Here is a 14,988-nt window from a genome sequence, read left to right as displayed (position 1 = left end):
TATATTATTTATTTTATAAATTCATACTAACGACGTTTGAAAGAAAACTTGTTTTATTATTTAACAAAAGCATGAAAAGTTTATATTTTTATAACTTCAAGTTATTGTCTTAATTGTTAAAACTCAATTTAAAGTTAGTTTAATTCAAATTTTTCTTCAAACAATATTTTTCCTAATAATTTTATTTAAAGTTATTATCTTAAATGTCCCCTAAGGATTGCATTGTTTCATGGACATTCTATGACATTTAGTTTTTGGTCAAATATTTTTCTTCCCCACTTAGAATTATTAAATCCAATTTAAGGCTTTTAAGTTATAAAAATTTAATTTTCCCACAGATCTAAAAGTCTTTAGTTGGATTTTTTAATTTATGCTTCCATGTTTCTAAATCAAATCTCGACTATGTGATAGCGACAGCAAACTTCCTTGGGTTAGATTAAAATTTGCATATCTAATAGGAACTCGACTAACTTAATTTGTTTTTGTGCACAATTTTCTAATTTTTCAAGAGAACAACAATTACAATTCAATGCTAGATAAAATCCTTTTCTCTGCCTCCTAGGAATATTATTTATTTTGGGAAATGTGAAAGACAAACACACGTACATGTACGATGAGGTCTAATATTTGAGTTCCTGTGTACTTAAAAAATATTCCAGTTACAGAAAAATAAACTTACACTAAAACAACAACAACAACAAAGACAAATAATACCTGTAACTTTATTTAGCAACATTTGTTGAATTTCCGAAATACTTCTTCCAAAGTGCAGAGTTACGTGCAATCAACGGATATTTTACTGCATTTGAGTAAAATATCTATATATGTGTATGGATGTGCATGCATGTGTAGGTGTGCATTTCAACAACGGAAACAAATGAAATGACTAAATATCCGGTCTACTTATATAACTTGCAACTGAACAAAGTAACAAAAAATTGTTGCATGAAATGCGAGTAACATTTTTAGCCTTAATTTCAGTACAAAAAAATACCTGCAAATGAGAAGCATTTTTAATATGAAAATTTAGACTTTACTTTTACATCGCTAAAAAACAGCAACAACAACAACAACAGCATTCCTGATAAGTTCAACATTTTAATTACAATTGAAATTTGAAATATTTTTTATTAATCAATTTAATGAAGAGAAATTTTATTTTCATCATAAATAGATGAATATATCGTAAAGATATAGCGTAAATTAAATTTTTGACTCGTTGCTGATTCTGGAGAAAGAAAAAATTTTTAAACCACAAAATCTTAACCAGCAAAACTTTGTGCAAAGAAATAGAAATAAAATTTGGTTTGCTAAAGTTTTTTATTTATCTTTTTTTCTCAAATCCGTGAAGAAAAATTCAAAAATTCCCATGCGTTCGAGCCCTTCCGGCACGTAAAACGGCAAATTTCAAAAGAAAATAGTTACAGAACTTTTACAGCTTTCAATTTTCTTAAACACACACTCATACGCACACATGCATGCATAACCACACACACACATACTTAACTCCTATTGTATATATATCCATAGATTGCAATAACAATATTTTCGCCAAATACTCACCACGGAATGCAATTGAGACATCTTGCGCTGCGGCATTGAATTTACTGATTTTTGATTGTGCAACGTGATGCGGTTTTTAGTGCACACACATACACACATACACACTTACAACTCCAAACTTACGATTTCTTGTTGCTCACATAGATACAAACACACATAGATACATACGCACATAGATACTTTAGTTGTTACATTTGTAACATGTATTTTACTTATGTGTGAGTGTTGCATAGCAATTGTAATTGCGCTTTTGATCGAGAAGATGAAAATGAAATATTTTGCTGATAACTGAGGTCAACAAACGAAATAAATTGCACTCGAAATGCGTGAACACAGATGGGATTTGAAAGGAAAATGTTCAACGGAACCATTGCATTGAATGCAGTCGTGTGAAGAGCCAACACAACTGTGAAGTTTAGTTTCTTTCACTTTAAAAAAGGTTTAAATAAAAATAAATAGTATAATCAAATTATTAGAAATGTTACTAAGCTACCTCATACTCGTAATAGTTAGATAGTTTTTAGTAAGTAAGAGTATGTATACAAATCATATTAAGAAAATATTTTTGAAAAAAGCCGGGATGACACAATATGTATATAATGGAAACATCGACATTATCACCAATCCCGTTCAGTCAAGAGAAATGACTGCTTAAAAGAACACAATTTGTATGAAAAATTAAAGCTGGGAATTAAGGATATTGTACATTGGGAGAGATGTCATTTAAGAGAGTTTCCATTAAATATTTTATTATATTTACTCTTCTAAAACGAGAATATATAAAAGGTTACAAAAGCCGTCATTACCAGAACTAAAAAATTTTTGAAGCAATTTGAACAATTAAAAATGATAATAGAACTCAAAAGGATCTGGAACTCGCAATACAGGAAAACCCATAATTAATTCAACCACTTAACATTTGCATTTTAAGTCTTTAATTCTGAATGATAATTATGGGAATGGTCGTTAGGTTGATGCTTAGTTTTATGAAAATTTAATTTCCTTTTTTTCTTCTTAGGCATGAAATGTATGTCGCAACCTTTTTGATTTATATGACTTCCTTATGATATTTTAAACACAATGTTATTGAAAATTTCGTTTGTAACTGTTCGCTCTCCAAAGTACAAAACTATTCCGGGTTTTACTTAAAACTTATCGTTTTGTTCAATGAATTGACTTGGATATTCTAAAGTCTTCAATTTAATAGAGTTTGGCAATTTGTTTGACAAGCACATTAATTATTTATAAAGCAATTTTTCTTCATACATAATAGATCTCTATTTCAAAAGCTTAAACCACGTCCTATACAAAAATTTGGTTTTATAGGTAAAATCTTTATTTTAAGTATTTGAAGTTTCTTTGTTCTCACTTTTTAAATAGTTAGGTTTTCTTTTACGATATTCACTTACAACCTTACTTATTTCCTTACAACCATACTAATGTACATATTGTACTAATTCAGTATACATAAATACGATTACAATTAGTCACTCATACGTCATAGGAAAACCTTACATTTACCAACCGATAAGAAATATTTTACTTCCACATATACTGATATATATATGTTTAGTATAAATATATAATATACTGATATACTGATATGTTTAATATAAATATATAACAAATACATACATATACATATCTTATAAATACGTATCATTTAATATATATCAGATATACAGAATTATCACTATTTATATATTTTGAGCCTTGGCAACGCTGATTGTTGTCAGGTGTCATCTGATGTTTCCATACGAAAGCTTGACATTGTTAAACATAATCCACTTTAGACTTGTAAATAAGATTGCAACAGGTGAGGAATCATAGATGTATCCGTATAAGTCGAAACGTAAATAGCAATCGACTGTACAAAAGGTGTTTGCGGTCGAAGCCGTTCGAAACAAATGGTCGCTCATCCACCGTACTGATTTCAATGTTGATTGAACGGCGGAAAAAGCCGTTGTTGGATTTAAAAAGCATATTTTAGAGGTGTCTTGGAATGAAAATTCTATTTTAACAAATAGATTCAACGCATGCAAAAGTGTATTAATCATAAAAAAGAATTCATCGAGAAACAATAAAGCAATTTTCAAAAAGTTAGTATATAAATAGCGAGCCTCATATACTGATTTATATAATTTAGGAAACATAGAATATAGATTAAGAATCTGGTGCAATATAAATCCTTTTTTCACTGATTTTTGTATCTACACTACGTTCTCATGATCATAATAATACATATATAATGTAATGGACAGTAGCGAGGCATCAGCTTTTTGGCAAGATGTTCACAATTTGATCAAAACAGAATTCCAACTATAACGTATGCCCTCTACTTCTAAGTTTCGTCCTTTCCACAAGCAAATAGCGTACAAGACCAACAAAAGAATTTATTTAAATGTTCGCAGCCTGTGATCGACTGGTTTGTATTTTCCATAAAACTGTAGCTGTAGGAAAACGGCGACTTACCACAGATTTCGACATTTTTACATCAGGCACCAAATTCTTCATATCTGGAGTTGGTCTATTCATTTTATGAATTAAAATCTTTTCTTCAGAACATCGTTTAAAAAAAGATATTTGAATTAAATCTTTAATTACCCATTTATTCATTTCTAAATATTATTTTTCACTTCAAATTTCTTTAATTTTTTTCTTTATTTTTACCATTTGCTAGTATAAAATTGCAATAATGACTTTGTTTTTGATTTATTTTCAACCTCTACATAAGAGTAAGAAACTCTCATGCATTCATTTACTCTTTTACTTTGTATTTACTATGCCCGGTTCAGTTTTTTACTGAACCATTTGCCCATATAAAACAGCAACCGTGACTTTGATTGTATTTGCACGCTTTGTATGAACTTGGGGTTCAATTTGGTCGACTGAACCTCTCGTCAAATGTAAAGCGATTATCGCTTAGTCATTTCTTTTCTCTTTTGTATTTACTTTGCATAATATTGGAGGTTCACTTTTTTTTATTGAACCGCTTGCACGCATTAATTTAAGAGTTGTGATTATTTTACATATATATTTTGTGGGGCTTGTTTTCTCTTTTATTTTTATATTTGTTTGTATGTTTTGTGTTGTGTACTCAATATTGAACATAGTCCCAATGTGAATGTCATTTCATTTGCATGTTATATAAGCAGCGCGGTTCAGTTTTTATTCTAAACCTTAGTATATTTTAAGAGGAATGTGTTACATTTTATTTTAAGAGGAATGTGTTTTCTCTTTTATTAATTACAGGTAATGTTGGGTGTAACTAACATATGTGTGACTTTGTTTGTATTGTACGTTTTGTGTTTATGTTAATCTGTTTGGAAAAGTTATTATAAAAAATGTTAAGTAGAAATATAGCGAGATTATTTACCTAATAAAAAAAAATCTAAAAAGGAAGCTTTGTTAAGGTGTTCAGTGAACACTCTGAACCATTCGACGCCTCGCCTGTGGTAATGAATGATAACATTTGTAATATAATATATAGTAATACTAATGAGAGGCACTATACATTTATTTACATTTTCATTTCGTTAGCTATTAAATTAGAAGAAGTTTTTGGTGTAAATGGTTGTTTGATTATTTCGATGGATTAAAAATTATGTATTTTATCATCTTGGTGCTTTAGTTTCAAAAGTTTTTTCATCGGTTGCATTTTATAAATTGTACCTAATTTCCAAATTTGAATTGCATACATTGAAAAATAATAAAGTTTTTCTAAAAAGCAATATGATTCCATAGCGTAGCCGTATGCATGGATGGAAGGGCAAATGGACAGGACGAAATAAACTCAGCTAATCGAGCTGATCAAGAATATATGTACTTTATAAGGTCTAGAAGGTTTCCATGAATATGTTACAAAAATCTTTTCAAAACTTATACCTACACACTTGCTATACTTCCTTGTGAAAAGAGTATAAAACTATAAAAAAAATATTTCAGGTACACAAGCCAAGAGTTATTTATTTAAAAAATTCTTTAAAACTTTAAAAGAATTGTCCAATATAAATCATAAATGCAAAAGATTTCCTTTGGTAAAATTAAAAAAAATACAGCACGAAATTAAAAATAACTTCCAAATAAAAAGCAAACTTCGTGCCCAATTCCCCAAGCAACTGCAAAATTCGTCTGCAAACCTGCAATGTTTCTTGAGTTTTGCTTACATTTTAAAGTTGTTGGTCAATGCGGAGAATTGCCAGGAAAAAGTACATCCACACAAGAAATGTGGGGCTTTTAGGAAAGAATTTAAAAGTCAGGAAAAACGAAGAAATCTCGACATCAAAAATCTTTTTCCTGCTTCAACTTTTCTTTGCTGATTCCGATATGCTATTGGGAATTCTGCATTTTAAATGTACTTTCCACAAACACAACTAGTCGTACGTACATTAGGAGGTATCCATAGATATATTCTGATGTGTATAAATACATTCGAAAGTACTTTTTTGCACTTGATTTTGGATTTTCCACTTTTTTCCACTTGAGTGCAAAGCGTATACTTTGAGAATTTCTGATTTGAAAAGCGAATTTGTATGTGAATTGAATTAATTTGAGTGCACGTGTGGTTTCCGGCTTGTACTTCCCGACTTCTTCAGCCACTCGCAGCTTTTACTGCTTTCCTTAATAAAGTTGATGTATTTTAAAATAGCAATACAAAATTAAATTAAAACACAATAAACTCGCTTACTCGTACAAACATAAAATATCTTTTTATTGGTGCTTTATTACATATCTACTTGTTTTTGCCATTTTTTTAAGTTTATTTAGTTATTTATTTTTTTCTTTATATGAATTTGTGTTCATATAAATTCGTACTGCGGTTTTGCCTGCGGTTCTTTTGTAATTTATACGCGATTTTACTAACGAGTTTTGTTTCGGTTTTCTAATTAAATTACTATTATAAACAAGTATCTGTATAATTCACTAGGTTTTCATGGGGAAAATATTGTATTTTTTACGATTTTAATTTAATTATGGTTTTTCAACTCCACAAATTAAAGTCCTCTACATTTTTTACTACTACACACCACATTTGTTGAATCAAAGTAATTTTTTTATTTAATAAATATTTTACAATTGTACAGAAAAACAGAAGATTATATTCTGTTCAACAAATGTTCTGCAAACCACAAGTTGATACGATTAAAGACTAAGTATTAACGCATTAATTAAGACAAGGCATTAGTTGTAAAATGCCAGTCGGTACCTGAGAAAGATATTCATAAATAAATAATCATAAAAATAGTATAAATATACACACGAAATATAACAAGGAGCCATGATAAGCATGAATACCCTACACTCATATATCTTATATATCAAACCAACTTATCCTAAATACAAGAGTTTTCAATCTTTACAATGAAGATGAGTACCTAAGAGAGTAAGAAACCAATGAAATCAGTGCGATCCAAAAAAAAACCGACTTAATAACGGAACAAAATATTGAACGGCTTTCCCAATCTAGACTTAAACTAATTGATGACATGTTTTCAAGAAATGAATTATTTGTTTAAAACTAGAAAAATAGAAAAAACTTTAGCAGAAAAAAGAAGAATTGAGGTTAATCACTTTCCGTACAGATATTTATTAACAATCCGCTATTCCCTGAAATTAAATAAGTAGGTGGAATCTTAATAGCAAATTTCTCTTAACATAAGATATAAAGCGTTTAACATGACAAGCACTTAACCCTTTTTAAAGCAACCAAAAAGTTTCTGCAAAATCGTGAGAATTCCCCAAGAAATCAGTTTGTAAATCTATACTGCAATATATCTATACCGACAATATCGTTAGCAACTGTCGCTTGGGAGAACAGGATTTAACAGAAAAAAGAACAATCCTATACAGCTCGATGAGCAATTCTGGGTGTTGTGATGAACCTTCTTTTCCTTATGTTTTTCGATATTTATAGAACACATAGTGTTCGAAAAATGCTCCTCTCGAAAACTAATGTTTTACATCGCTGTTGATTATACTCCGCGCTGTTCATACTGTATAGTAGTACAATCATGATAAAGCATCATATCCCTTTGTTGAGAATGAACTCTATTTTTCAGATTACCATTAAGCACGATGTATACCTATATGGTCTCTCTTCATTGAGTCTTTAAGTTGATATTAGTTTTAGTGTTATGTAGAAAAAAAGGCTTATTAAAGAAAAACAGACAACTTAGTACTATTAGTACTTGATTGCTTTGAGTTTAATTATTATAACATACGATCCCAATGAAGAAGTTGAAACGTTGGCAACTTTATATATAAATTAATACACATGTAGAACTAAAAAACAGTTTTTATTAAAAAGTTCACAAGAGCCTTTGTATACACGAATTAATTAATATACATATCTTTAAATATTGCTTAAACATTTATTTATATATTTATTCATGTTATTATACATACTAATTTTATATATATTTCCTTACAGATTGGCGCGCTTAAAGACTATTATTTATTTCATCATCGTCATGTCTCAAAAAGATCCCTACGCACAAGTGATGAGCACCACAGCGCCTTAAATTCCGAACCAGAGGTAAAGACATTTTTAAATTGTGACAATATAAGTAAAATGGCTAATTCTTCTACTGATATAATTGTATATTTTACTTTTATCATAGTTTTATTTTTATTTTAAACTAAGAGATTATATCAGTGACTCACATAGTCATTTGCCGGAGGTTAAGTTCTGTTTGTAATGCTTTTATATAATTATATATATCTTTATAACTGTATAAGTTTAAATAATAAAAAGTATTAGAGAAATAACAGAATATGATATGGTTTCAAATTTTGTTCTATCGAATGTTGATCGTTATTCAACACCTCTATGAAAAAGTTACCGTACATCAATGCTTTTCCGACCTATTTCCAATATCTCACATTCTCCTACTACAAACTATTTTCTTCATTTATTATATCAACTCGTCAAGACTGGAAATACCTAATTTTTCAAAAATATTTATATTGACACTTCTCAAGTACCATAATCTTTCTATAATTTGATGCAGGCCTTTTGTTCTTTGAATATAAGAAGTTTTATATTTTCTTCTATAAGGCGCATGTAAAGCTCCTAGGTTTATCAATAAAAAAAAACTCATAAACTCCTAAGGTTATGTTTTATGAACTCACGGTAATTGCGTTATATTATTCTTCGTAGTTATATCGACAGAATTCATTACCTGTACTGGTACATATTTTTAATTACTATCAATTATGTATATGAGGTAACTATGTATTATTTAAATTGATCAGAATATTTTTTATATATCTACACAAAAATGGATATAGCTCTAAAAAAGGAATATATCCACAATAGAGAGAGTTTGTATGTATTTTAAACTTTGTAGAGAAGTGACACATATTAATAATTTATATATTACTATTTATTTGTAGTCATAAGAATATATAGGTATAAAAATTATATATATACTAAAAATTTTAATCTCAGTTTGTAATAATAAAACACTACCTAAATGTTAATTGTACTTTATACTAAAAATTCATTTATTTAAATACTGACTTCTATATTTTTATTCACAGGTGCGATGGATGCAACAACAACATGAGAAAACACGTCATAAACGTGATGGTTCCTATACAGCATTACCCGGTTACAGTCCGTACGACGTTATACGTCCATCCGCAAATTTCGGCAGCGGTCCTAATTCACGACTGTCATTTGCAACTGGACTACATCGTCCAGCGCCCCGCGCACCACGTATACAGTACCGTGATGCAAGCTCACACAATATTTTCCCAGATCCTTTGTTCAAGGAACAGTGGTACTTGGTGAGTAAAGTATGTAAGCACTTAAATTCTGTTTTTCTACCCCATATACTCGTATTATGGTTGGGTAGTTGTTGTTATTGTGTTAGAACGCTTGGTATTTGTTAACCTAATTTGTAACCTGATTCCATTGGAGTAGGCAAGTATAAAAATGGTAACAGTGAAATGCATGGAAAAAATACAAATATGGTTAAATGGTTAAAGTTTTAAATAAAATGGAAAAAATATTTAGCTTTGAATATATATAAGTATGTGTGTACATATGAATTTAAGTGAAGCGTATATATGCAGACAAGTGAGTATTTATTTACTACTATAGTTGGGTGTATATGAGTATATGTATCTGCATGTCTGAAAGGTTCCGGTGCAGTACCAACTGCACTGTGTATTTAAACTGTTAAGCACTGTGTATTTAAATGGTTTAAAAGTATTTAGGATAATAGCAAAAAAAATGTTGCAGAGTAAAACGTGTAACTACCATAAATAGTTTATTTAACAGAGGAATCCTACTAACTCAACATAAAAAATTAACTTTAAAAAATGGAAGTTGTGTTTAGCTATATGTAGTTTAAGTTTATAAAAAAATAAATAAAATTAGTTTAAGTAGTTTATTAAATGAAATTAATTTAAAGAAAACACTAATAGGTTAAGAGCTTGAATCGCTCTAGATTTATAATAACGTTTATGGCAAAGATTGAGTTAAGCTTCTACATATTTACCTATGTAATGCATATAATCTATATAAATACAATCACATTATCTTTATTTCATATGGTATTTATTCAAATATTTTGAATTAAGTTTAAGAAATTCTAAGCCAAGTATTATTTATATATACATATTGTAATAAATAATTAGTCTAAGTTTAATTTGTATGTCTTAAATTTACAAATATTATTCTATCTACCTTTCTCTTGATTTTAATTGATCCTTAAAAGGAGACGAATTTCAATTTTCAAACCTAAATAAAATTATTGAATAATAAATAAAATATTATTTTATATTGATTAATATGACAGTCACCAAAATCACTTTAACCTGAATATCAATTATCACGTTATTTTGATATATATCATTGAACGATCATATGGGTATGTTGTCATATATGTGACTTCAGTAAAAAAATCGTTTATAATAACTACTTTATTTAATTTATAATAATTAAGTTTTGCAAATACAGGGGTGTCCACTTTGTAGCTCTATAAATATACGCAAAGTACGGACAATGACATTCTTTTTGATTTTTGACATATTTGTTAAGCAAAAATTAATTTTATCAGTAAACAAAACTCGAAAATACGGTAAATCAGCACCCATTTCATAGTAAGCTTACAATATGTTCAGCGATGATGTTCAGTGGTTGTTAAACGTTTCATATTTCTAAACGGAAAACCTTGTGCTAAATATGTAATGGCTGGGATGATAATTTAAAGCTGTCAATTCAAGATCATGAAGTGCATAACCCGTTTATATGTCTACAGTGGTGTGCTCTGATGTATTATACCTCGCACGGTGGAACTCTTTATATACAATTTGCGTTATATTTTTATATATAATAGCACAGACAACTAATATGAGTGTTTTATACAAATAGCGAAAGCGACAACGATTTACAATCATTTAATAGCTTCTTCTTAGTTAAAGTTTATCTTTATCTTGCTAATCTTTTATAAAAAACTGTGGATATTGCCAGTGAACATTTTTAGTCTGGATAAGTTTATGAAGTTTATGACAAATTTAAATTTTATTCCAAATTTATTTTACCTCCTTCAAAATGTGCTCCTTCTGAAGCGATACACATATGCCAACGCTTAACCCAAACTTCTATACACTTTTCGTAGGCCCGTGAAGGTATGGCTTTTAGTTCCTTCAGCGAATTCTCTTTTACCGATTCTATCGACTCAAAACGCTTACCATGAAGGGGCAGTTTGAGTTTCGGGAACAGGAAAAAGTCACACGGATCCAGATCTGGCGAATATGGTGCCTGATCGATGACTGTGGTGCCGCGTTTGGTGAAAAAATCGTGTACAACAAGAATTTTCCATAATAAAAATCGCTAAATGCACTTGAGGTAATCTCACATTAACAGCTTCTGTAAACAAACTAATTGACAGATGGCGCTCAAATTTGTACCATATGTCAAGAAAGGGTGTACCAACATAATAAAAATTTTTTAAAAATGTCCTTTACTTAAGGAGTAGTTAACAAATAACAAAAACAAAATTTTTGAGCAGAAGGTATAATATAAGGTTTTTACAAGTAGTACACCTTGTATACTATTATAAATATATTATTATTTCTACATATGATGGCATCGTTTCAAATATAACTAATTTCTAATTTCGATATAAGTTTAATTAATTATTTTCTCTATTGAGAAACTTATAAACGTATTTCTTCTATATTATATATTTTATCAATTAATCAAACAAATTTCTTTTATTTTTTTTTCATAAAATCATATGAAGAATTCAGATATTGTTTTTATTTATTCAAGTATAATTTTTGAACAAAATAAATGAACTCAATTTCGACTATGACTCCCTGGAATCGTTTACAAATGCAAAAAGTTTCCTCTGGGACAAATGCTTTTAACTGCCACAAAATATTTCAGTTAACTTTGATAATTAAAATAAATTCCGAAAATGTTTTGGAACTATTAGTTTTATTGCTGTGCACACACCGAAAATAAATAAAATGAAATAAAAATAAAAATAAAAATAAAACTAAAAATAAAAGTAAAACTAGAGCTAAAAATGAAGCTAAAAACTAAAAACTCTGCCAAGAGAATATGAATCTTGAAGAAAATTGCAATTTCGGAATGTGAAATGAACTTTGGTACTACATTTGCTTTATGGATACGAGCAAAATTATTTTAAATAACAATTGTAATAGTTGCAATTTGTTGTTGTTGTTGCAGTAGTAATATATGTTGGTTGAGTGTCATTTTTGTTAGGTTTCAGTTGGTTTGCTTGATTTTTCATAGTAAAGTTATAATAAAATTTTTATTTACTTTTGTGTTATTTGTTATAGTAAATAGTTGTGCTTTCCCTGACGTTCTACACATGATTTTTAAACCACAAATACATATAGCAGACTGCCTTAAGGTTTCACTTATAACCATAAATAAGCACCAAACCAACACACCAACACACACACCACCACGGAAATGAGAATGCAGCCGTGCAATAAAAGATCTGTCTTAGAATAACGTGTATATGGAATCATATGCGCTCGTCCTGTGACTATGCCCATGCATACGCAAGGATATGAAGCTCAGCTTTCTTAGTATAAGTAAAATAAATTCCGTTCGTTTTCTTACAAAGCGCACAACTACAAATTTTGCTTCTGTTTATATTTGTTTGCGTATCCATGCATGCATGCCTGCATCCTTGTCGGCATTTTCGCTGGATTTGCATGTCTTATTGGAATATTTATGATGCTTACATTAAATTTCTGCAACATGCAATTTCAATCTTTATTACGAAAACCACATAGCATAAAAAATTAATTTTATTTGGCTGAGTTGCATACACTAATAGTTGTCAGTGCATAACTGATATGTGGGTGTTGCGCAGCATCATCCCAAATTGCTCACAAACACCCACTCACCACTCATTTGCATTTACTGTATCCGAAAGCAAATATAAAGTTCACTTCCAGATCGCAACTTGTATTACATATCAGCAAATCTTGATTTCTTAATTATTTTAAAACAGAAAATATTTGTGCAATTTTGTAGTTATTCACTTGCAGCTATTTGAATCCTTCAAGAAACAAATGCATTGTTCATTATTATTAACAAATTCTTGTAATTCCATACATAATTTATGCAGCTTCCGTATAAATTTTGAGTTTTGCCTTCAGTTCGTAATTAAACCATTCGAGAAAACTTAGGAATAAATTTTTATTAAGTCGATTTTAATCCAATTTAAAACTAATATCAGAAGTCACTCATATCAGCTCAGCTTACCTTAAATAAAGAAATATTTTACTTGAAAACAGAGGCATTGTTAAGATTTTAACTAAAACCTTTAAAATAATATGTTAATATCAATCATGGAAGTAAATAATGAAAAAATTATTCATCTAAGGATTAGAATGGTATGTTTTAAAAAACTTACAATTCCTTATAAAAAAAATATATGTGTATAATAGATAATAGACAATAAATAATAGATATCAGATATCAGATAATAGATAATGGATAATAAATAATAGATAATAGACAATAGATAATAGATAATAGATAATAGATAATAGATAATAGATAATAGATAATAGATAATAGATAATAGATAATAGATAATAGATAATAGATAATAGATAATAGATAATAGATAATAGATAATAGATAATAGATAATAGATAATAGATAATAGATAATAGATAATAAATAATAGATAATAGATAATAGATAATAGATAATAGATAATAGATAATAGATAATAGATAATAGATAATAGATAATAGATAATAGATAATAGATAATAGATAATTAATAGATAATAGATAATAGATAATGGATATAAGATATTAGATATGAAATGTATATTATATTTCGGAAATTGTACATCATAAAACACAAAATAAGTTTCAGGCGTGTAAGCTGAAAGACTCTTTACGACTGAAAGAGTTTTGGTTTTTTATACTTTTTTCTTTTTTTTGTATCTAAACCCTATAATCACTTCTTTTAAAAATCAATTGCTTTAAACAATGACAGAAAAAGTTTTCACTTTCAGAAACTCTCATTGGTAGTTGCTGCTGTTGTTGTTGTTGTTGAGGTAACTATTTCACTACTTAAGTGAATACTTACGAAAGAGGTTCTCTACATATATGACCATTTTATTAGAAAACGCTATTGCTTTGTTTCCAAAAAAACGATCCTCTATAAGAATGCAGCGATTACATATATTTGTTTTTGGGGTTTGATATATCGCATATAGTATATCTTACTGATCTGTAATAAGTAAATTTACCTATAACTACAATTATTTAAAGAAGCGTTTAACTTTCGTTGAACTTAACTCTACTTGATAGCCATATGATAGATTTAAGAGGAGATACCTCTTCAGTCTTTTAATTTCAACAATTTATTGCAAGTAGGCTAACATGATTAGTCAGTCCTTGATTATATATTGTGAAGTATATTCTTGGTTGCTGTATCATAATAAAAAAATTATCAATAAGTAAGCACTGTAAGTAACATATAAAAGGTAAATAGCTCTGTATAATTTCAACGTTTAAATAATTAGCTACGTCCCTTTACAATATTCGATATATCAACATAGGTTTTAGTATGGCTTAACATTACTATTTAAAATACGTATAATACCAGTTCTATTCTTATTAATAAAAATATATGTAACTTTATTAGCTGAGACTAATTTCAAAATATTTTATTACTAAAATTTTCAATTTTTCAATTTTTCAATATTTCAATTTTTTTTTTTTGTACATTAATCTTGAAATTAGAGCTTGAAAAGTTCACTAGTTTCTCTGTTGTCCTAATGAAATGAGCTAAGGAAATCAATTTTCTATCTATGCAGTAGTAACTTCACTTTGCTACTTTCTATTATTTTCCTATGGATAATAATTCCCCACCTTAGTGGTATGTTTTGATGATATTTTGCTGAC

The 14,988-nt window shown here is 28.6% G+C and overlaps 2 protein-coding genes across 3 annotated transcripts in view; one reads left to right on the top strand and one right to left on the bottom strand.

Annotated features, from left to right (window-relative positions):
• Positions 1–14,988, bottom strand: part of LOC119669037 (furin-like protease 2) — a gene marked incomplete at its 3' end in the record, with an annotated part of 541,440 nt that overhangs the window by 29,366 nt on the left and 497,086 nt on the right.
• Positions 1–14,988, top strand: part of LOC119669036 (furin-like protease 2) — a 105,630-nt gene that overhangs the window by 15,270 nt on the left and 75,372 nt on the right. The window contains exons 2-3 of the mRNA XM_038078761.1: positions 7,994–8,098; positions 9,106–9,354. Of these exons, the coding sequence (XP_037934689.1) occupies positions 7,994–8,098; positions 9,106–9,354 (354 nt within the window). The remainder of the gene's footprint in view (positions 1–7,993; positions 8,099–9,105; positions 9,355–14,988) is intronic.

This window comes from Teleopsis dalmanni, chromosome 1 (genome assembly GCF_002237135.1).
Source record: "Teleopsis dalmanni isolate 2A chromosome 1, ASM223713v2, whole genome shotgun sequence".
Classification (NCBI taxonomy): Eukaryota; Metazoa; Arthropoda; class Insecta; order Diptera; family Diopsidae; genus Teleopsis; species Teleopsis dalmanni.
This window is presented reverse-complemented; position numbering and strand designations above follow the sequence as displayed.